This window comes from Alexandromys fortis, unplaced genomic scaffold (genome assembly GCF_014885135.2).
Source record: "Alexandromys fortis isolate MF-2015 unplaced genomic scaffold, M_Fortis_MF-2015_v1.1 scaffold_122, whole genome shotgun sequence".
In the NCBI taxonomy this organism is placed as follows: Eukaryota; Metazoa; Chordata; class Mammalia; order Rodentia; family Cricetidae; genus Alexandromys; species Alexandromys fortis.
In genome coordinates this window covers 2,154,098-2,176,986 of record NW_026068004.1, presented here as the reverse complement: position 1 = coordinate 2,176,986, position 22,889 = coordinate 2,154,098, and the positions used below count along the sequence as shown (strand labels likewise).

At 51.9% G+C, this 22,889-nt stretch overlaps 1 protein-coding gene and 1 pseudogene across 1 annotated transcript; both read left to right on the top strand.

The window, feature by feature from the left end:
* Positions 1–3,153: 3,153 nt before the first annotated feature.
* LOC126513131 (40S ribosomal protein S15-like) lies at positions 3,154–3,628 on the top strand (annotated as a pseudogene).
* A 1,960-nt stretch (positions 3,629–5,588) lies between these two features.
* On the top strand, positions 5,589–22,368 carry Col9a2 (collagen type IX alpha 2 chain). Its single transcript, XM_050161295.1, has 32 exons — positions 5,589–6,249; positions 7,372–7,446; positions 8,764–8,799; positions 8,887–8,949; positions 10,586–10,639; positions 10,750–10,785; positions 10,883–10,906; positions 11,171–11,224; positions 11,546–11,599; positions 11,709–11,756; positions 11,885–11,941; positions 12,021–12,074; positions 12,633–12,686; positions 13,037–13,090; positions 13,186–13,239; positions 13,348–13,401; positions 16,876–16,929; positions 17,330–17,383; positions 17,539–17,592; positions 18,415–18,459; positions 18,836–18,889; positions 19,141–19,194; positions 19,394–19,447; positions 19,535–19,606; positions 19,746–19,781; positions 19,931–19,975; positions 20,059–20,091; positions 20,224–20,370; positions 20,616–20,670; positions 20,949–21,137; positions 21,419–21,496; positions 21,723–22,368. The coding sequence occupies exons 1-32, from the start codon at positions 6,178–6,180 to the stop codon at positions 21,920–21,922; spliced, it is 2,067 nt and encodes a 688-aa protein (XP_050017252.1). The 5' UTR covers positions 5,589–6,177; the 3' UTR covers positions 21,923–22,368.
* Positions 22,369–22,889: the final 521 nt, after the last annotated feature.

The window sequence follows — 22,889 nt, the reverse complement described above, 5'->3', positions numbered from 1 at the left end:
TCTTGCTGAGGACCAGAGTTCAGGACCCAGCACCCTGTCCTGGGCAGCTCACAAGTGCCTGGACTACAACCAGGGGACCTGATGCCCTTTCTTTGCCTCTGAGGGCACCTGCCCTTACATGTATACACACATACACACACACACACACACACACACACACACACACACGCGCGCGCGCGCGTGCACACACGCTCGCGCGTCTTTAAACACCTCCAAGCTGGCTTATCCACTGCCCTGCCCTGCTGCAGGGACTGACCCAGGAAAGAGGGAGGAGCTGTTTCTACTGTCTTCTGAATGCTCGCACACCCTGCTCCCTGCCTTTGCTTATGAAGTGCCTTCTGCGTAAGATAAACATCTAAAGCTTTCCAGGCTCCAAGTTAAACTTGCCCTGGGTATAAGGAGGGGCTGGTAAACGCATGCTCTCCACTTTACAAATGAGGAAAATGATGATCAGAGAGATGAAGGGACTTGCCCGAGGTCACTCAGCCAATATAGAGTAGAATGAGGATCCAATTCTATTTGAAGCCAAATTCTTTTTTTTTTGAAAAATTATCTTTTTTTTAAGATTTATTTATATAGTATCCTGCCTGTAGGCCAGAAGAGGGCACCAGACATCATTACAGGTGGTTGTGGGTCACCATGTGGTTGCTGGGAACTGAACTCAGGACCCTTGGAAGACCAGTCAGTGCTCTTAACCACTGAGCCATCTCTCCAGCCCCTTGAAAAGTTACCTTTAATTATGTATATATTAAAAGTATATGTCTAAGGGGGTGGGTGTGTCATGCACATGTGTACCTGTGGAGGCCAGAAGTGGCCTTCAGATCCCCTGGAGCTGGAGTTACACGAAGTTGTCAGCTGTCCAGTGTGGGTTCTGGAAGCTGAACTTGGGTTTTCTGTCAAAGCAGCAAGCTGTCAGCCAGGTAGTAGTGGCACACACCTTTAATCCCAGCTCTGGGGAGGCAGAGGCAAACAGATCTCTGAGTTCGAGGCCAGCCTGGTCTACTGAGCAAGTGCCAGGATAGCCAGAGCTACACAGAGAAACTCTGTCTCAAAAAAAAAAAAAAAAAAAAAAAAGAAAAAGAAAAAAGAAAAGAAAGAAAGACAAAGCAGAAAGCTCTCTTAGCCTCAGTCATCTCTCAGCCCCAGCTCTGATTCTCGAAAGCCATCATCTTTCCCAAAACTGAGTTCTTTTTCAAAGATACATTATTTATTTGTGTGCTCACACACATGAAGGTCAGAGAATAATTCGACCGTGTGGATCCCAGCACTGAAACACTAGTCCTCGAGCTTGGCAATAGGTGGTTTATCCATTGAGCCTTCCCACCAGCCCGTTCCCAGCAGGGTTCTCTAAGGGTTTGTCTCCTTCCCCTAGAGCTCCAGGGAAATGGGCTTTTCTGTGTAACTTGTCATCAACATGATGTACTGCGAATAGTGACCACGAGGTGGCGCCAGAGCACCAGCCAGCCTATTTTGCAGTCCTGGACCAGTCAGGTTTGTCTTCCCTCAAGAGGTGGAAGAAAAGTCAGGGAAATTAGCAATCTCTACTAGATCTCCAGCCCCACTTTAGGAAGTCTGAAACACTCCTAGTTTTCGAACCTCACATCAAACAAAAGATTCCAAGGACTCTTCTATGAACGTCTAGGACCAACTATATAACATCTTGTAACAATCTTGTGGTCCCTCTGCCCTCTTGACCCCTGTCTTCCATTTCTGTACATAGCTCAAAATGGGTATCCCCATGCTGTGGCTTCAGTGAGAAAAGGGAGCAAGCACAGGTCCCTGGGATCCACCCTGAGCAGGAAACAACAGTAATCACTGTGTGGTCTTGGCAAAGTCCTTTCTGCTAAAGCTGTTTTCTTTGGTATGAAATGGACATAAATAAGGGCCAGAGAGATGGCTCTGTGGTTAGAGCACTTGCAGCCTTGTAAAGAAAGGGCTCTAGTTCGGTTTCAGCACCCACATAGTGACTCACAACCACCCACAACACCAATTCCAGGGAAGCTGACACCCTCTTCCGACCGATGTGTGCACCAAGATGCGTGCCGTGCACATATACACATCTGTAAGCAGAATGTTCATACATAGAAAACAAACAAATCTAAAAAGGAAATTAAAGTTAAAAAAAACAGACATAATCAGGGGACCTGCTTTACTGAGGAGTAATAAACTTCAGGCTGGATATTTGGGGGGTGCTGCCTCGAAAGAGGACAATCACCACAGCTTAGGCAGGGTCTCTGTTGACAGTTCCACCAGGAGACTGCAGAGTGGGCAAAGGATATAAGTCACAGTGCATTCAGAATACAAAGCAGAGACTGCCTGCCCGGCGCAAGTGAAGCCCGGGTCTGGTCCCCAGCATGGTTTAAACCATGTAATCCCAGCTCTCCAGAAGTGGAGACCAGAGAGGAACGAGTTCCTGGTCATCCTCAGCTACATAGTGAGTCTGTGAGTCTGAGGGCAGCTCGGCTACATGAGACCTAGATCTAAAAAAAGAAAGGAGAGAGGGAGGGAGGGAGGGAGGGAGGGAGGGAAGAAGGAAGGCAGGCATGCATGTATGTGTGAACACATACATACACAGGCACACAAAGGAAATAAATATAGATTTTTTTGTTTTGTTTTGTTTTTTAGAGACAGGGTTTCTCTGTAGCTTTGGAGACTTGCTCCTGTCCTGGAACTCACTCTGTAGACCAGGCTAGCCTCGAACTCACAGAGATCCACCTGTCTCTGCCTCCCAAGTGCTGGGATTAAGTGTGCACCGCCACCGCCCAGTTGAAGAAAAACCCACAGAACTCCAGATGAAACATCTTAGCTTTTACCAGGAAGTCAAGGGGAAGTTAGCATGAATCCACAACACTCTAGTAAACTACAGTTCCTCACTGGAGTAAAAAGCACATGTTTCCGGAAGAAAGCATGGGAAAGAGGAGGGAAGAAAAGAAGGAGGCTTTTTAGGAGAATTCAAGGCTACTGGGATAGATGTTACAAAGATGGTCTCCAGCAAAATGTTTCTAGGGTGCTGATGTCTAGGTCCTCACAGTCCTCTCCACGTTCCCAGCTTCAGCATGCTTCTGTCTTGCTGGATCTGGAGCCACAGTATGACCTCAAAACGTCTGCTTTGTCTGATGTAGCACACCTAGTATTAGAAGATACTCAAGCTTTTCCGAGTCGCCGCCAAGATGGCCGAAGTGGAGCAGAAGAAGAAGCGGACCTTCCGCAAGTTCACCTACCGTGGCGTGGACCTGGACCAGCTGCTGGACATGTCCTATGAGCAGCTGATGCAGCTCTACAGCGCCCGGCAGAGGCGACGCCTCAACCGCGGCCTGCGGCGGAAGCAGCACTGGCTGCTCAAGCGCCTGAGAAAGGCCAAGAAGGAGGCGCCGCCCATGGAGAAGCCCGAGGTGGAGAAGCCCGAGGTGGTGAAGCCCCACCTGCGGGACGGGACGTGATCATCCTGCCCGAGGTGGTGGGGAGCATAGTGGGCGTGTACAACGGCAAGACCTTCAACCAGGTGGAGATCAAGCCGGAGATGATTGGCCACTACCTGGGCGAGTTCTCCATCATCTACAAGTCTGTGGAGCACGGCCGGCCTGGCATCGGTGCCACCCACTCCTCCCGCTTCATCCCCCTCAAGTAGCTGTGGCCAATAAAGACTCATGTCCAAAAAATAAATAAATAAATAAATAAATAAATAAATAAATAAATAAATAAAATTTAAAAAAAGAAGATAATAAAGGCTAGTCTATTCCTGAATGGGGCGGCATTCCATTCTGGTCTCGGTCCGGTGAGTTGCATATCGCTAACCACCAACAGATAACACTTGTAAACTCTGGTCAAAATGTATAGCAACCATCTCTGATGAAGTGGGGCTACAGGGTTGGCTCAGCAGCTTAAGGGAACTTCTTGTTCTTGCAGAGGACCAGCGTTCAGAGCCCTTGCTAACAACCACTCTAATTTCAGGGAATCCCATGCCCTTTCCTGGCCTCTACAGTCTCCTAGATGCATATAGTACACATGCATACACCCAGGCATACACACACATGCACACACACACTTAATTGAGCAAATGAAATGGCCTAAGGCTCAGAAAGGTAACCCAGTGTAGCCATCAACTAGAAAGTGATTTGTCTTTTAAAGTAAGAGAGCCACAGCCAACGATGACATGGCTCAGCAGGTAAAGGCATCTGCCACCAGCCTGCCAACCCGAGTTCAACCCCATCAACACATATGATGGAAGGAGAGCATCAACTCCCACAAGTCCTCGGGCTTCCATATGCTCACTGTGGAGCGCAGTCCTCCCTCCCACACACAAGATAAACAAAATGAAAAAATGAAAAAGAATGTTTTAGTAAGGGTTCTCTAGATGAACAGAACCAAGGAGATGAACGTGTGTGTGTGCGTAAAATCAGAATTTAAATGACCATTTTTTTTAGATCTTTTATATTTTATTTTAATAAGTGCTCCATTTGCATGTACACCTTTATCCCAGAAGAGGGCACCAGATCTCGTTACAGATGGTTGGGAGCCACTGTGTGGTTACTGGGAAATGAACTCAGGACCTCTGGAAGAGCAGCCTGTGCTTTTAACCACCAAGCCATCTCTCCAGCCCCTAAATGAGCTTTAAAACAGAAACAACAGCTGAATCATATCTGAGAATCCAGCAGTCACTTGGTCCTCGAGTCTGGGAGCCTCAACAGTCAGAGTAGCCCTAGAACAACTGTCTCTCACTGGTGGGTCCCCACCCAAGACGGGGTGCCTCAGTAGTTCCAGCCTGGCACCAGGAGCTCAAAGGTTCCTGGAGAGCTGCTAGTCCCTACTCCACCATAAAAGTGCAGGAGGCACTGGTTCTCCTGTCAGTGAAGGAATTAGCAAAGGGAGTGACAAGGGTGCAAACCGACTCAGCGACAGAGGGAGGCCAAGCAGAGAAAAGAGGAAACAGTTTTCCCTTTTTTTTATCTATGTGGCTACTGAAAGGTGCTGCCCCCAAATGGGGTGGCTCTTCCCACATCAGTCAAGGTGATTGGGACAGTTCTTCAGGTGAGGCTCCCAGTTCAGGTGGTTCCAATTTGTGGCAAGTTGGACATTAAAACCAACCACCCTGTCAAGGGATCCATCAGGGAGTGGGGGCACATAGCTTTAATGCCAGCACTTGGGAGATGGAGGCAGAAGGCCTCCAAGAATCCAAGACCATCATATGTGATTTAGTTACTCTTCTCTTGCTATAACAGAACACCATGGACCAGAGCAACTTTTAAAAGAAGCGTTTAATTGGGTTAGAGTCCGTGGTGGCAGACTGAAGGCATTACTGTAACTCCAGTTCCAGGGCATCTGGTACCCCATGGGCCACCAGGCATGCAGGAACTGCAAAGCACTCATACACATAAATAAAAAACCAATCTTTGAAAGGTATTGTTGTAGAAGGTCAAGTGGGGTGCATGTGAATGTTTGGAAGGGAAGACAGCACGGCCAAGGCAGATCCAAGTGCTAGCAACCTCCTGCCTCAAGGATGGAAGGGAGATGCTTGGATCTCACTGGTGGCCTCTGGAGGACCAGCCTCCTAGGTTGATGGAAGCAGGGAGGCAAGATTCCAGCCACGCCTCTGGAATCGGTAGTGGAGGGGTAGAGAAAAAGCAAATGGAGAATTCTGGATAGGCTGGTTCAGGAAAGATTTTGGTGTGTCTTAATATGGCAGGGCCCGTTTGTCTATGGAGAGGACCAGGCCAGTTACTAAGGACTGAGCAGGGTGAGGACCTGGCCAGGTGTGCAGAATATTGAGCCTGGGCTCTGGAGGATAGGAGACCCAGACAGGGTAATGGACCGGACTACCGATCAGGAGGAGGAAGGCGTTGATCTTGGAGGGAAGGGTGAAAAGGGACTTCGATGGTCGTCTGCCTTTTCACAGAGAAAGCAGGTTAACGTTGGTCCTGCATCCCTGTATGTTTCTGGGATTTCCTAGCTGGGGCCTCCAGTCAAGCTCAGAGGTCCCAGGATGGGCACAGAAGACCCGCCCCTTGCCGGGCGGAGCTGGACACCTCCTTCCCGCAGTGCTCTCAGGTGACAGTCCTGCGGGTCCCTGGCCCGCCCCGCCGCGTATTCAGGAGGTCCGGCCAGTGGCTCGGAGAGCAGTCCCCCGCTGCCTGTGCGTGCCTGGACCCCGCATCCTTGTTCCAGAACCCGCTGCTCACCATGGCCACCACTCACGCGCTCCGCAGCCTGGTCGTTCTCCTCCAGGTGCTGGGACTCGCCCTGGCTCAGATCGTAAGTCCCGCCGCCTCTCTGGCACCAAAGTCCTGGGTGCAGAGCCTGGGTTTAGGATCCAGAAGTTTGGGGATCTGCTGTAGGCCATCCCTAGCCTGAGGGGCAGCTGAGGACAGAGCCGCTGGGAGGGTGCATACCGGACATGCAGGGGGCACTGAGGGGAGATTAATCAGTCCTGGAGTCAAAGGGACCCTGTACCGGAATGCTCGGCCTTGGACAGACAGCATCGGGGCAGGAGCTGGCGCAGGGTCCTGGCAGCAGAGAGAGCCCAGGTGGTGGCGGAGACAATGGTGGCCATTCAGTCGACAGCCGAGCCTCCGCCCCCGGAATCTCCTAAGGGGCCCGGGCTCCAGCCTGACTTCTCTGTCGCCCCACTGCATCTCCTCTGACCGGCTTGTGAGCTCCCGTCTGGGGAGCTGGAGTCTGGGGAAGGAATGCTCCGAGTAGGACCTAACGGGGACCTTGGGCCTGGCACCCACCCACAAGCCAAGTGGTGCTGGTGTGGGGTGCTGTGGGGTGCTGGCTGGGCACTTCAGGGCACATAGCGCCAGCGTGACATCTTCCTGACTCGGGGCTGGCCCGCAAGTGAGAATAGTACCAGTTTCCCTTCTTCACACCTCCCTTCTCTGCCGGTACATAACCCGTACCAGAGGACGAGGGAGAGGTGCGCGTTCACCGCTGTATCTGGTTAGAAAACAATACTAGTTCGAAGTACCATCCATCGAGGGCTAGGCGCCCCCTTACGTCATCTGTGATTTGAGCGAAAGATATCTTTATCTATTTCCCACCCATGCCAATGCAAGGACAGTGTGGTCCAGGAGAAGAAGATGGCCGACCTAGGGTGCAATTGTGATTTCATCTTTCACTGTGACCACGAACCTTTAATTTTCCTGTGTGTGTTTCTTCACCCTCTTCCTGTCACCCCTAATACTACTCCCTACAGTTCTGAGTAATCCATAAAATACTGAGTGTGAACAGTAGCTGCTCAACAAACTCCCCAAGGAGTTCCGTTTCCTTGGGGAGTTGCTGCCCTAGTCACCTTCACTTTCGGGGTCCCCAGCAGTCCCTGGGAGCTCAGTTCTGCATACTGTCTGAGCGCTGCATTCTTGTGTGTGTTTTCAGAAAGGTCCTCCAGGAGAGCCGGGTCCTCCAGGGCCACCAGGGCCACCAGGAGTGCCGGGTTCTGATGGCATCGACGTGAGTATCTAACTTCAGACTTGAGCGGAAGGAAGGCTGTCTGTCCACAAAGGAGAACTTTGTGAGCACAGGGGTGGGGATGCCTGGAAGTTTAGCACCCCCTGTTGCCAGGACGTGGTGCCTGCAGAGACCACAAGGAGCCCGTTTGTTCAGTGAAAACCCCAAACCAGCCCTGAAATGGGGAGTCTGTCGTAGCCACCCTGCAACAAGGGCCTGCTGTTCTGTTGCCGGCCTCAGCTCACAGCGGAGCGTCCTTATCCCCTCCCTCCCTTCCTCCTCTTAACCCCTTCCACTGTCCCCTGACACACTTCTTTAAGGTAGCTGGGGAGCCTCGGGTAGACAGCTGACCAGCTGGGGCACACTGCTGTCTCTCTCTCTCTCTCTCTTTTTTTTTTTTTTGCTTTAGCTTCCCGATTTAGAATCGTCCGGGCTGGGTCCTCCACTCTCCGAGTGTGCTGAGGGTTAACAGCCTCGGGAGGCTCCCCCAGGAGGTCGGCTGGCTGTTTACCGTTCGGACAGACTCCTATTCAGCCTGGTGTCCCCCAACCCCCAAACGCGCAGGGCGCTGGACCCCAGCCAGGCTCATGCCGCTGCTGGCTCCAGAATTCCTGGGGGCCTTTCCCGGGCTAAATCTGACTACAGGGTCATGCCAGTCTCCCACCAACGGTCCTTTGTCACACAGAAAAGAGAACCTTCTTTTCTTGAGAACATTTTGAATCTACCCCTTTGCCGGCCCCCTTGATCCTTGCCTCTGCCGCAGTCTCTGGCTTTCCTGACTGACAGCCACTACTCACCTCATTTCCCTCCCCTTCAGATTTCTCTAAAAGGCTTTTTTTTAAAAAAAAAAAAAAATTATTCGTTTTGTCACTTGCTTAATCAGTTCTCCCGACTAACCTGAAGCTCAGGGACTTTATAGTACCTGCCCAACGTCAGCACGTCTAAAAACCCTGACTAAATGCCCATCTCAGTTGGCCTGGTGTTAATGCATTTGCATTTTGTTTTGTTTTCATTTAATTTAATTTAGACAAGGTCTCTTTACGTAGCCCTGGCTGTCCTGAAATTCACTGTTAGACTAGGCTGGCCTTGAACGCACAGACTTACCCTTGTCTCTGCCTCCTGAATGCTGGAGCCAAGGAAGGCCGGTGCTCAGCTGAATTTTGTTTGTTTTGAGCAAAGGGAGCTGTTTTTTTAAAAAAAAAAAAATAGTGCAGATCTCAGCACAAAACAGAGAGGAGACACTCTGGGTCATCGGCCAGACCTGCCCACACCACTGGGGAGGCAGGAGCCATAGATGGCTCATCAGCTTGTGTCTTGCAGGGTGACAAGGGGCCTCCAGGAAAAGTCGGTCCTCCGGTGAGTGCTCTTTATGTTTTTCTTTGACCTTTGGCTCTTCCAGTACTTGCTGTCCTCTGGCTAATATGTTCTGCTTCTGATTTCAAGGGATCCAAAGGCGAGCCTGGCAAACCCGGGCCGGATGGGCCGGATGGGAAGCCTGGCGTGGACGTGAGTACCTGAGGCTGGGGAGAGGCTGATTCTGGCTTCTTCAGGCTTGTCTGGTTAGAAAGGGTAGTAAGGCCAGGCGGCAGTGGCGCATGCCTTTAATCCCAGCACTTGGGAGGCAGAGGCGGGAGGATCTCTGTGAGTCTGAGGCCAGCCTGGTCTATAAGACCTGGTTCCAGGGCAGGTAGGAAACCCTCTCAAAAAAAAAAAAAAAAAAAAAAAAAAAAAAAAAAAAAAAAAAAAAAAAAAAAAAAAAGAAAGAAAGAAAGAAAGAAAAGAAAAAGAATGGTAACAAGATGGCGGCTCTATAGCCATTCAGGACTTATTTCATAACTACTATGACCTCACGCCTATCTCATATCCACCCTGACGTGGATCTCTGGCCTTGGATCTCTGGCACTGGGAGCCCGAGAGGGCCTTTGCTTCCTGTGAGCTGCAGGATTGTCCCTCCTGTCTGCAGGTGTGAGGACTTAGTCTCAACCTTCTGGCCTCTAAGGATTGCACAGCCTTTGTGTATCCTGCTTTGCTCCCCAACCCCTCACTGCCATCCCATCCCCGCTCCCCTTCGTCCCTACCCCAAGTGCCTTGGTCATCCATCCCCTCTGCAGTCCAGCTCAGGGAAGGAACATCATTATGGAGTTCCCAAAGACCTCAAAGCCACAAATTCCTGAGGGCTGACAGCCTCAGAAAGGTGGGGATAGTTATTTGGTGGAAGTACATGGCAGACTCTGAAAGATGGGGGGGGGGGGAAGAAGTCTCTTTGAATTGTGCCTGTTTGCCTTATTCAAGGGGTAATGACCAGGGCTGCAGACTGCAGGGCCCCTTTAAACTCCCCATCCACACCCTACAAAGATTCCAAAACACACTGCCTCACTCTAGCATGGTCAGTGCCAACGCATGCCCAGAGAGCTGAGAGTGTTAATTCACTTGCAGATGAGAAAATGCAGGCTTTCAGAAGTTACCCAGAGCAGACATTGAGAGCATCATCAGTTCAGATCCACGTCTGAGTACCCTAGACTCGAGCTGGGAGAAGTGAGGTTGAGCCCACAGGTCTTTGAGTCTTAGCTTCACGGCTCTCAAAGGAGGGTAACTGGGTAGAGAATGTGGCTCATTGGTGAAGTGCTAGTAAGCCCAGCACTCCGGAGGTGGGGAAGAGAGTCTCAGAAATTCAAGGTCATCCTTGGGACTGTAGTGAGTTGGAAGCTTCTATCTCAGCAACACAACCAAAGGATACTTGCCAGGCATGGTTGTGCCTGCCTTTAATACCAGCGCTCTGGAGGCAGAGGCAGGTGGGTCTCTGAGTTCTGAGATCTCTGTTCTACAGAGCAAGTTCCAGGACATCCAGGACTACACAGAACACAAACAAAAACAAAAACAACAACAACAAAAAAACCCGTATCCCTAAAAATACCTAAATAAATAAATATTTTTTGAAAGGGAAAGAATTATTTTACTTACCTCCCAAGATTCAAAACAAACAAAAAGTCTCCCCCCAAAAAACGGAGAAAAGGGAAAGGAGAAAGTTAAGGTCCCCAGACCACCAGCAGGAATGGGAAGCCTACAATCCCCTAGACTTGCCCTGCCCTGTGAGCTAGGGGCAGGTAAGCCTCAATGATCCTACTATCTCTTTCTCCCCCAGGGTTTAATGGGAGCCAAGGGAGAGCCTGGCCCCATGGGGACCCCCGGAGTCAAGGTAAGTGACTGCCGGGTGCTCATTGAAGACAGCGTTTGGAGGGGCTGCAGTAGAGTGAGGTATGGACCCCAGCCTTCTTCAGCCTCTGAGCCGCTCTCATTGCTCTGCAGGGTCAGCCTGGGCTCCCAGGACCCCCTGGCCTGCCGGTGAGTAGCACCTACAAGGATATAGAAGAACTTTCTGGGGACTGGGAGGACCTGCCGACGGGAGCCGTGAATCTGATTCCCTTTATTTCTATTGCAGGGCCCCGGTTTTGCTGGCCCTCCCGTAAGTTCTGGGGGTTGGGCAGGGAGCTGGGGAGGGAAAGGAAGGCTTCTAGGGGAGTCTCCATCTTGAGGAACAACCTGCACGTTGTGTTGGTGCCATGAATGGGCAGCTTGCTGAGTCTGGAATAGTCTGGTCCTTAGAGCCCCACAATCCAGTCTCCCTGGAATTGTTTGAATAGACAAGGTGGAGAAGAGCCTGTCCCTACCTTCCTACCTAAGGTGGACGCTGTGAGGCATCTTGAACAACCGTGTCTCTGACCCACAGGGACCACCTGGACCTGTGGGCCTCCCTGGTGAGATTGGAGCCCCGGGCCCCAAGGTAAGCCTACTGACCCTCTGCCTCTGCCTCTTGCCCTGTGTGCCAAGACTGACAGCCTGGGGCAGGCTTTCTGGGAGCTTCTAAATTGCTTCTGCCCCACGAGGAACTCCCCCAGGCCTGGGGCAGAACCCTCTCTTGCTGAACCTGGGCTTGCAGCAAATCTTCCTGGGCTGGTGCCACCTGCCAGTCTCCTGGATGGCAGCTCTCTGGAGGTGCCCTAAAGGGTGGCCTGGATGGACTGGTGGTAGGGAGTGGAGGAAGAGCAGGAATAACTGGGGCCGGGCAGAATGCTGTTGTGATTTCGGCTCTTTTTGCTTCCAGGGAGATCCAGGACCAGAAGGACCATCAGGGCCCCCAGGACCCCCTGGGAAACCGGTAAGTGTCCTCTATCTTCAACCCTCCTGGATGGCCATGTGTTCCTGAGGAAGTGGCTTGCAGAGGGGATGGGTCAGATTATATCTCATCATTTTGTATTTCCTCTCAGGGCCAACCAGGAACCATCCAGGGCCTGGAAGGGAGTGCGGATCTCCTGGTGAGAAACAGGGTCTGGAGAGACTGCCTAGGGCTTTCAATGGGAGATGGGGAGGGAGTTCTGGGAAGCATTGCTCGGCTGGCCCTGGCCAGGAAGAGACCTCTGGCCTTACAGAATGTTCTTTCCAGTGTCCAACCAACTGTCCAGCGGGTGCGAAAGGCCCCCAGGGGCTGCAAGGAGTGAAGGTGAAGGGGTGGCTTGTCCTGGGAGGGTGGGACTGGTGCTTGGAGGGGACCTGGGGCTGAGTTCCCTCCTTCCCTTCAGGGACATCCAGGCAAGCGGGGGATTCTGGGAGAACCTGGTCGCCAGGGGAAGCCGGTGAGTCTGAGAGCTAAGGACCTGGATGAGGGTGAGGGTTATGGGGAGACAATCCAGAAGACATCTGCCACATTCTTCATTCCTTCCCCTGTCCCTGTGGGTTCCTTAATCTGGGAAGCGGAAGCAGGAGGCCAATGTTACACACCTCTCCTTCCCTCCTCTCTCTCTCTCTCTCTCTCTCTCTCTCTCTCTCTCTCTCTCTCTCTCTCTCTCTCTCTCTCTCTCTCTCTCTCTCTCTCATTTTGTTTTGTTTCGTTTTGTTTTTCGGTTTTTTAAGACAGTTTTTCTGTGTAGCCCTGACTATCCTGGAACTCACTCTGTAGACCAGGCTGGCCTTAAACTCAGAGATTCACCTGCCTCTGCCTCCAAAGTGCTGGATTTAAAGGCGTGTGCCATTACCGCCCAACCCAATGGAGTCTCTTGTTGAGTCCCTTTTTCGTGTGATAGGGGACATCTTGGTTTCTAATTGTCCCACCTGGCTGTCTGTGCTGGGAAAGGTTGCTGGTGTCTGCTTGCCTTGTATTTGCTGCCATTCTGACAGCTCTTCCTTGCCCTTAGGGCCCCAAGGGAGATGTGGGTGCCTCTGGAGAGCAAGGCATCCCTGGACCACCGGTAAGAAACACCTCACTGTTATGTCCTCTATCATCCCTGGAGCCCTTTAATGGAGCCATTCACCTGCTTTGGCCTCTATAAAAGAAATCCGTGTTTGGCTGGGAGTGCCCGGGTGGGGTGAAAGGCTGAGACTGGCTGCAGGGATAGAGTGGACAGGACCAAGGTTGCCCACCAGAAGACCTGGCCAAGGTCCGGGTCTGTCGCTGTTCCTTAAGTGCCCCTGGGAGACTCCTCTCCACGTCTGAGCATCTTTGTACGACACAGGAGATACGGAACTCTGCCCAAAGGGGCATTGTGGGAAGGGATGGGACCAAACACAGCAGTTGTTTTCACTGACATTTTTTTGACAGGGTCCCCAGGGCATCAGGGGTTACCCAGGCGTGGCAGGACCTAAGGGAGAGACGGTAAGTCTATAGCTGTCCTGCAAGAGTTGCTGGGACCAGAACTCTGGCCTTCAGAGTCCAAGCAGGACTGACCCACAATCTTTTCCTTTCCCCAGGGTCCTCGTGGATATAAAGGCATGGTGGGCTCCATCGGGGCTGCTGGGCCACCGGTAAGCCTGCTCCTGTCCCCAGACCCTATGCTAGAGGTCTATGGCTTCAAAGTGAGTGCTGGTCTTTATGGGGTCATGTGACTTGGGCTCTTGTCTCCTTCGTGCCAGGGTGAAGAAGGCCCAAGGGGGCCACCAGGCCGGACTGGTGAGAAGGGGGATGTGGTAAGTTCTCTGGAGATCCTTGTCTGATCAGAACCCCTGGAGAGTACTGGGAAGGGATTATCTCCATTAATGCTGGTGTGTGCACACATAGGTGTTTATGTATGTGCCTGACAGTCTGCGTGGGTGACTTCTGGGTGTGGGGGAGTGTCTGATGATCTGTGCTGAGAATCCAGTTTGCTTGCTGTGTTCAGACTTCACTAGAAGCCTTGGGATCCAGTCCTGTAGCCACTGGGGCCAGACAATGAAATTCCAGCAAATTAACCATGGAACTAATGGGATTTGGTCTGGATCCCAAGACATCTATCACAGTCACTTAACTCTCTCCCTCCCACCTTCCTTCCTCTCTCTCTCTCTCTCTCTCTCTCTCTCTCTCTCTCTCTCTCTCTCTCTCTTTTTCTTTCTCTCTCTGTGTGTGTCTGTCTCTTTCTGATTCATAAACCCTTTTTTCTGAGCAGATTTTGTTGTTGTTGTTGTTTTAGATAGTTTCTCTCTACATAGTCCTGGCTATTCTAGTATCCTGGAACTTAGTATGTAGACCAGGCTGTCCTGGAACTCACTATGTAGACCAGGCTGTCCTGGAACTCACTATGTAGACCAGACTGTTCTAGAACTCACAGAGATCTCCGTCTCTGCCTCTCTAGTGCTGGGATTAAAGGCATGCACCACCACTCCTGGCTTTCTGAGCTGTTTTAAAATCACAGAAAACTCAGCAGCATGTGTGGGGTTGGGAAGCCCACATGGTTGCCTGGGGAAGGGGCGTCATTTCCTTCAGTGTGCAGTAAGTTGCCCATATTCTAGTAAATGATTCCACCTATGCACATACAAAGGAACCCTTATCACGCTACTCGGTCACAAAAAAGGGGTGGGTGGTGACCTGAGTTCAGTCCCCTGGAACCCACCTAAAGGTGGAAGGGAGGAGAAAACCAGCTCTGCACAGCTGTCTTCTGATCCTCACACAAGCGCTCTAGCAGTGTGTTCCCTAACACACACATGCACACATACCCATACACACTAATAATAATAATAACAACGATGCCACCAAACAAATAAAAAGGCATGAGAGTAAGAGGGGAACACACTGGGAAGAAGGGGGGTTCAGCAGAAGTGAGGGGTAACAGGAATGTGAATGACCAAAATGTCTTATATACATATATGAATTTGCCAAAGAATTTTTTTAAAATAAAAATATATGAGCTAGGCGTGGTGGTACACACCTTCAATTCCAGAATTTGGAAGGCAGAGATAGGTGGATCTTTGTGAGTTCAAAGACAACCTGGTCTCTATAGAGAGTTCCAGTCCACTTTTGGCTATATAGTAAGACCATGTCTTTTTAAAGAAGGAATTGGGGAGGGAGTGCGGAGAGATGGTTCAACAGTTAAGAGCACTTGTTGCTCTTTAGAGGACCCAGGTTCGAGTCCCAGCACCCACACGACAGCTCACAATCTTGTATAACTCTAGTTCCAGGGGTTCCAACACCCTCTTCTGGCCTCCTTGGGCATCTTGTGTTCACGTGGTACAAAGTTGGTATTATATTTAGCAAGAGCAAGGAAATCATGCTTTCAGGGACTTGGTGAGTGGAAAACCTGGGCAGAGTGGGGCTAATGGAACATTATCTACTTTCCTGTGCCACTGCAGAGTGTTGGTAAACGCTGACAGTGTCTTTAAGAGCTCAAGTGTGCATCTTTGAACTAATAGTTCTACCTCAATATTATCTCTAATAAGTTGCTACATTTAGGCCAGGCAGTGGTATCACATGCCTGTTTTAATAATCTATTTAATTTTATTTTATGTGCATTGGTGTGAGGGTGTTAGAGTGAGGGTGTTAGATCCTCTAGAACTGAAGCTACAAACAGTTGTGAGCTGTCAAGTGGGTGCTAGGAATTGAACCTGGATCCTCTGGAAGAGCAGTCAGTGCTCTTAACTACTGAGCCATCTCTCCAGCCCCCGTGTCACATTCCTTTAATCCCAGCATTTGGGGGGCAGAGGCAGGTGGATCTCTGTGAGTTCAAGGCCAGCCTGGTCCGCAGATCAAGTTCCAGGACAGCCAGGGCTGTACAGAGAGACCCTGTCTTGAAAAACAAACAAACAAAAACTAACACTTTTATTTTTTGAGACAAGATTTCTATTTAATAGTCTTGGCTGTCATCTGCCTCTGCCTCCTAGTATTGATATTAAAGACATGTACTATCATATTTTAATGGCCTGATATTTTAATCAAATTTTAAAATTTATTATTATTATTGTGTGTGTGTTGGATGTGTGTGTGTATGTGTGTGTGTGCGGTATACATGCGCATAGACGTGCCTCAGCATGCACATCGGGGTCGGAGAACAACAAGAGGCAGTTTTTCCCTTCTATCTGTGAATTCTGAAAACCAGGCCCAGGCCATCAGACTCATGCGGCAAATACTTCTACCCATCAAGACATCTCACCAGCTCTTAAATTCGGGCAAAATGACATGTGGCATATATAAAAGAGGCTTTTATTCCCCCAAAGTAACTTTTGTGTCACTGTTTATAGTGGTGACAGAATGCATGAGTCACCACGTATCACCATATTTTATTTTCTAACTTGGTAAACAAAGCACCCTTTTCTGTCGTGGGTAGCTTCTAAGATGTACTGTGAGGTGGTGGGAATTAGATGAAGGTAGAAAGGAAATTTGTGTTACATTAACAGAATGAGAAATATAAATAAAAAAAAAGACTGCTGGTTTTGGGGGAAAGAGGAACCACAAGTCGAGATTCAGCTAGCTGTATTTTTAATGCAAGTCTAAAAATACATAGGAAAGTCAAGAGATGGCTACAGGGAGTCCCATATGACTGTCTCCCCGGTTCCAGGTTAGAGAGACTTGCAGCAACTGCCTTCTCTAAGCCTCCTTCCCCATCCAGGCCCCATCTCCTTCACTGTCCTGCTGAGACACACACACACACACACACAACAACAACAACTTCACTGCCCCGCCTACACCTCCTTCACTGTCCTGTCTCCCCTTCACTGTCCTCCCCCGACCTCCTTCACTGTCCTGCCCCCCACCTTCACTGTTCTGCCCCCCCTTCACTGTCCTGCCTACACACACACACACACACACACACACACACACACAGCAACTTCACTGCCCCACCCACCTCTCCCTCCTTGTCCCCTTCCACAAGCCTCCTGCACTGTCCTTCATTGGTTGCCGCTTATTTTCAAGAAATCCTTGGCTCATCTCATTTGCCTCTACACACTTCTGAATGTATCTCTAAAAATTAAAGACTTTTCCCTCACAGAACCATGTTATTATTGGAACTGGATCTGCCCCTCCCCACTCCTATCAGGGCAGGAGCAGTCTTCTCAGCATCTCAGTTCAACCTCTGTAGTCTGGCCCAGGCCACAAGGACTCTGGGACCCAGAAGCCATTGTCTGTGCTGTTCCTGCTACACAACCAGTTAGGCTCCGCATTCTAAAGGCCACTGATCTCTATCTACTTTGCAGGGGAGCCCAGGTGCCCGAGGACCCCAGGGGATAACAGGCCCAAAGGGAATAACGGTAAGCACTCAGAGTCCAGTCCCTGGCCCTGGTCAGTTCACTGCATCCCTCGATGGAGAGAAAGCTGGGGATCTGGACTGAACTCTGTGGCAGGCTACTGGCTCAGTCACCTGACAAAGATGCTTCCTTTTAGTTTAGTTTCCTTACCTGCAAACAGTATGGAGTCACGGCAGGATAGTGGGAAGCAGGAACAACTGAGCAGCCACCCACACGAAGGAAGGGTGTGGTCTGTCCCTCTTCACCCCTTCCCCAGTGGGCTGATGTTTCTGAAGTGATCAGAGCCTTTCCGCTGGCACACCACAGCTGTCACAGAGGCTCATCTCATGTCACAGGGAGGGTGGCTTGGCCCCATGGGGCTTCCCACCATGAGTCTCCTCCTTTGAACTTCCTTCCTGAGCAGGGTCCTCCGGGCATTGACGGCAAGGACGGGACCCCGGGCATACCTGGCATGAAGGTGAGCGTGAGGCGCATTGGTGGAGCTGGGCAGGGTCAGGTCTGTTCGCTCTCAGGCCGGTGAGCCCTGTCACACCAATCCTTGAGGCTTCGGAACCAGCAGCTCTCAGTGTGTTCGAGACTCTGATTTGTGTTTCTGGTTGTCTGTCTCACCAGGGCAGCGCAGGACAGGTGGGGCGGCCAGGAAGCCCAGGCCACCAGGGCCTAGCGGTGAGTATCAACATGAGGGCTGCCCACAGGCAAGTTGATCCTGAGCCTCAGGGAGCCAATCAGTCTGTTGCCTGTGTCTGTGTGAGAGGGTGGGAGAGGCTGAGGAGGTAAAAATCTGCACCTGAGGTCTGACTCTCTCATCACGCCACCTCCTTACTGTCTGTGTAGCTCCTGGTCTGGTGCAGGCTGCCTCATCATTTGGACAGTTTTTTTTTGTTTGTTTGTTTTGTTTTGTTTTATTTTTTGAGATAGGGTTTCTCTGTGCAGTGAGTTCCAGGACAGCCAGGAACTCACTATGTAGACCAGGCTGGCCTCGAACTCACAGAGATCCGCCTGCCTCTGCCTCCTGAGTGCTGGGATTAAAAACTTGTGCCACCACCGCCCCGGCTGCAGTGGCTTTTCTCTTTCTATACCATTAACCCTTTGCTGGTCTCTGGCCTGCTTGACTCACCTCCTCATGTCACAGAGCCATCTCTACTCCATGTGTCTGGGGTTCAGCCTGTGAGTGTCCACCCTCCCTGCTCATGAAGGCACGGACTGCCACAGCCTGCTTCTCTTTGCTTGTGTAGACCCGTCTTCACCTTGTGCTTTCCCGTGGACATGGGCGCTGATAGACGGGCCATTGTCCGAAGCCCACTCCTCTCCCTCCAGGACTCACAGAAGGGTGGAGAACCGCTGAGCCCATGATACCATGGCTGGATCTTTGAATGTTTAGCTCCCACAAGGAGGACAAAATCTGGATTGGGCATGGGGGCAACGTGGCAAGTGTACCCAGCTCCCCATGCCAGGGTAGAAACCAATACCAACTTTTTTTTTCTTTAGGGCGTGCCGGGTCAGCCTGGGACAAAAGGAGGCCCTGGAGACAAGGTGAGGAGACCCCTAAGCCCAGAGACTTGGTTCTACCAGACAATGGGACCAGGGAGCAAGAAATGGGGCTCAAAGATTGTGAGGCTCAGTTCTCACCCAGGGCTCAACACAGCCTACACACAAGCCCCTTAGTCAGTAACACTTTCTCTCACCACCTTGTCCTGCCCTCATCCTGGCTCAGTAGAAGCAGGATGTGGCCTGGAAGGCAGAGGAGTAACAAACTCAGGAAAGGCAATGGAGCCCAGAGGATTTGATCGCAGCACCTCCTTTCCCTGCTTATTTGGTTGCAGACTTTGCTCAGGGTTCCTGGGCCTACCTGAGGCTAAGGGCTGACTGGCAGGTACTAGCCTGACGTGAGAACTGTGTTTTCCTGCAGGGTGAACCAGGCCAGCAGGGCTTCCCTGGAATCTCCGGTCCTCCTGGAAAAGAAGTGAGTATCTCCTTCTAGGTCTAAGGCCCTGACCTCAATGTAGGATCTGGATGAGGTTAAGGGATGGAGTTCAACTTGGGGAGTGTCTTGAGTCTAGTGTTCTGTCCCACTGACCCAACTGACCCAAGCAAGCTTTTTCTGCCTTCTGGGGCAGCCTCCTCAATTGAAGCCAATTAGCTGACCCAAGGGTGTGGAAGGCTGAGCCAGGGCCTTCCACCAGGCCTGCTGCTGACTCTCCTTTCTCCTCCCAGGGGGAGCCAGGGCCTCGAGGGGAAATCGGTCCACAGGGCATAATGGGACAGAAGGTAGGTAGCCCCTCTCCGAGGATCCTTGCTGCAGTCGGCACTGGGTCCTCTCTGACAAGGGTCTGTGAAAAAGAGTGATAAGAAGGACCCCTGCTGGTGAAAACCAGGATAGATGGCACTTGTTCCGCTGGAGTCCAGCCTCACTTAAAAGACTGGCCCTGCTGAGAGCCCATGTCCGACGCTCCTTTTTGTGTTTCAGGGTGATCAGGGTGAGAGGGGACCAGTAGGGCAGCCAGGCCCTCAAGGACGACAGGTGAGGACAGGCCAGCTGAGGGGGGCAGTGGGCTCACAACTGGGTTCTTCAATTTACTTCATTGTCTTGTTTTTTCCCCCACCTCAGGGCCCCAAGGGAGAACAGGGCTCCCCAGGAATTCCAGGACCCCAAGGGTTGCCAGGCATCAAAGGAGATAAGGTACCATCGGAGCCTGGAAAGGGGCCAAATCTGGGCTGCAGTGGGCCGTGGGGTTGGGTTAGACCAGGAGGAACAGGGAGCTGGGGGGGCTCGCTTCCCTGGAGAGGACATTTCACTATGCCCCAATTTCTTTTTCCAGGGTTCCCCAGGGAAGACAGGGCCCCGAGGTGGAGTGGTGAGTTCCCACAGCCCAGTCCGGCAGTCAGGTGTCGGGCACCTGGGGCGTCGGGTACCTGGGGCGTCGGGTCTGTACACACCTGCAGACCAAGCGCCCTTCATCGTTATTGCCACTATGGCATTTGACACGAGGTTCTCTTTCTGCAGGGTGACCCGGGGGTGGCCGGCCTCCCGGGTGAGAAAGGGGAGAAGGTGAGCGGGGCATGGGAGTGTGATGGGGGAGTCGGGGAGATGCTCCGGGGTCCCACCGCTTTTTGACCTTGCTCCCTCTGCAGGGCCAGTCGGGAGAGCCAGGACCCAAGGGACAGGTGAGCCCCTCCCCTCTTTCCCTTGCGGACAGGACGCCATCCTCCCTTTCCTCCTTCTGGCCCCGCCCTCTCCCTTAGCCCCATTCTCTTCTCCCTCCCAATGTCTTCTTATTCTACGTGGTCCCATGGCAGCAAGGAGTTCGTGGAGAGCCAGGATACCCTGGCCCCAGCGGGGATGCGGGCGCCCCAGGAGTGCAGGGCTATCCCGGGCTTCCCGGACCCCGAGGACTGGTGGGAGATCGAGGCGTGCCAGGACAACCTGGGAGACAAGGAGTTGTGGTGAGTGGACCCCAGGGCTAGGGGATTCTCTAGGAAGGACATCTTCTCGGGGGGTGCAGCACATTGCCCAAGGCTGGGGTTCCCAGAGGTTCTCTGTCTGCTTTGGAGACTGGCCCCAGATCAAGAGAATGGGTGTGACATGTGCCCCAAAATACTGGGTTGGGTGCGGGGCGTGGTGGTGGATTGCAGGAGTCGTTGGTTCTGGTGGCCGGGGCTTCTTCATGAATTGTATCCTCCGCACTCAGGGCAGAGCTGCCAGTGACCAGCATATCGTGGATGTGGTACTGAAGATGATTCAAGGTAAGGGACAGGCTGCAGCCCTTTCCCATAGCCCACTCCAGTACCTGGTCACCCTTCACTAGCCTCTACATGTATGGAGGGTCTGGAGTCCCGGATGTGCATTCCAACTCTGCCTCCCAGAAACTGTGGAACTTTAGATAGACTTCCATAAAACAGGGTCTCGGGAAGAGGAAGCTCAACGTTGGGCTTTTCTGTCTGCAAGCTTAGGTACCAAGGCATCAGGATGTCCTGTCTTCTCCACGCTCATCTCAGGCCCCTCTTCTTCCTGTTTCCTTCAGAGCAACTGGCAGAGGTGGCTGTGAGTGCCAAGCGGGAAGCTCTGGGTGCAACCGGAATGGTGGGTCCCCCAGGACCTCCTGGGCCCCCTGGATATCCAGGCAAACAGGGACCCCATGGGCATCCTGGTCCCCGAGGCATTCCTGGCATCGTGGGAGCAGTGGGTCAGATTGGCAACACTGGGCCCAAGGGTAAGTGCTACTTGGGCTGAAGCTGGGCAAGGGGAATCAGGTCAAGGGCAGCTTGGTACATAGTAAATGCCTGTTCTTATTAGACACTTTACTATAATAGACCTTATCTGATACATAATCTCCCAAATCTTATCTGGATCTCCCTTTATCTAACCAGCCCCTGTGGTTACTTCTGAATTTTTTTCCAACAGTATACTGGCACAATGGATGTGTATGAAACAAATTAAATAGTGGGAGAAATATTTCTCGGTTTGAGAAAAGATACTCCTTTTTGTCTGCAGGAAAGCGTGGAGAGAAAGGTGACCAAGGAGAAATGGGACGTGGGCACCCCGGGATGCCCGGGCCCCCAGGGATCCCAGGTAACACCTTGGTCCTGTGTAGCCACCCTTCTGTCTCTGAGCCTGGGGATTAGTGGTCCTGGGTTTTCTGCATGGAAGCCAAGTGGGGGTTCTGGCTGGGGGCTGGGAGCCGGGAGCTGAGACTCGGAGTTGGGCAGCGTCTGTGCCTTCCTTCAGTGATTGATATTCGTGGCCTAATTTTTCTTGCCTGAACCATTTCCCAATGTCTTGCCTCTCCTTTTCAAAGGTCTTCCTGGCCGGCCTGGCCAGGCAATCAATGGCAAAGATGGAGACCGAGGATCCCCAGGGGCTCCAGGAGAGGCTGGCCGACCCGGCCGGCCAGGCCCAGTGGGGCTGCCTGGTTTCTGTGAGCCTGCCGCCTGCCTGGGGGCTTCAGCCTACGCCTCTGCTCGTCTCACAGAGCCTGGGTCCATCAAGGGGCCATGAGCAACCAGCCAGGACAGAGCCTATTAGCCTCCTGGGTCCCCTCTGAGTGGACATGCACCCCAGCCCCAGCCCAGGAGGCTACATTTCTCAGGACCTTGTCTGGAACCCAGGGGTCCTGAAGACAAGTTCAGTGAGGGAGGGGTTGGGGAGAGAGGGCACTCTTGAGGGAACAGGGTGCCCTTTCTCCCCAGAGTATCCCTCATCCGTGCCATTCCACCCTCGGGGCAGGTAGGCCTCTGATGGTCCTCATCCATTTCCACTGTCTCGACTTATTTTTATTGGGTGTCTGCTGAGGGTGAGGACCCTGAGTTGGCAATCCTTAAGCCAGCCCCACTGTTGTCTTTCCGCCTCCCATCTGAGTATTTAAACACCATCTCCCTGGTTTCTGGCATCACTGTTCTCCAGTCCCCTTTACCCACACCCACTCTGGCCTTCGTGTAAATTAAAGTTCCCAACTTGGTTACACACTGACTTCTTGTGGGTGAGGATGGGAAGCTGTTGCTGGGTCTCCACGGCTTGGGTAAGTGGTGAAGGGCTCACAAATGGGAGGGGAGGTCTGGGCCCTCCATCTGGGACATCTTCACCCGTGAGCATTGGGATGGCAGGCCTATCTGAGAAACTTCTGTGGTGAGAACCCAAGGGTCGAGGAGGGGTGTTAATCCACCGTGTAACTTCGGGCAAACCTCTCAAGTCTTTTTGTGTAGTGGTGACAAGGGCTTAGCCATGCCATATGTATAAGAGTAAACCATACCCACTGGGTTGCCAGGGCTCTGTCTTTCTCCCTCCCTCCCCTTCTCTCCCCCTTCCTTTCGACAAGGCCTCACGTATTTAGGCTGGCCTTGAACTTGCTATGTGGCAGAGGATGACCTTGAACTTCTAGGTTTCTGCCTTCTGCTGGGATCACAGGTGTGCACCCCCACACCATTTTTGTGGCACTGAGGTCAAATCCAATGCTTCGTTCATGGCG

Coding starts and splice junctions, on each gene's coding strand:
- Col9a2 (XM_050161295.1), top strand. CDS start 6,178: ATGGCCACCACTCACGCGCTCCGCAGCCTGGTCGTTCTCCTCCAGGTG. Junction 6,250..7,371: donor GACTCGCCCTGGCTCAGATC/GTAAGTCCCGCC, acceptor GTGTGTTTTCAG/AAAGGTCCTCCAGGAGAGCC. Junction 20,671..20,948: donor GGTACTGAAGATGATTCAAG/GTAAGGGACAGG, acceptor TGTTTCCTTCAG/AGCAACTGGCAGAGGTGGCT.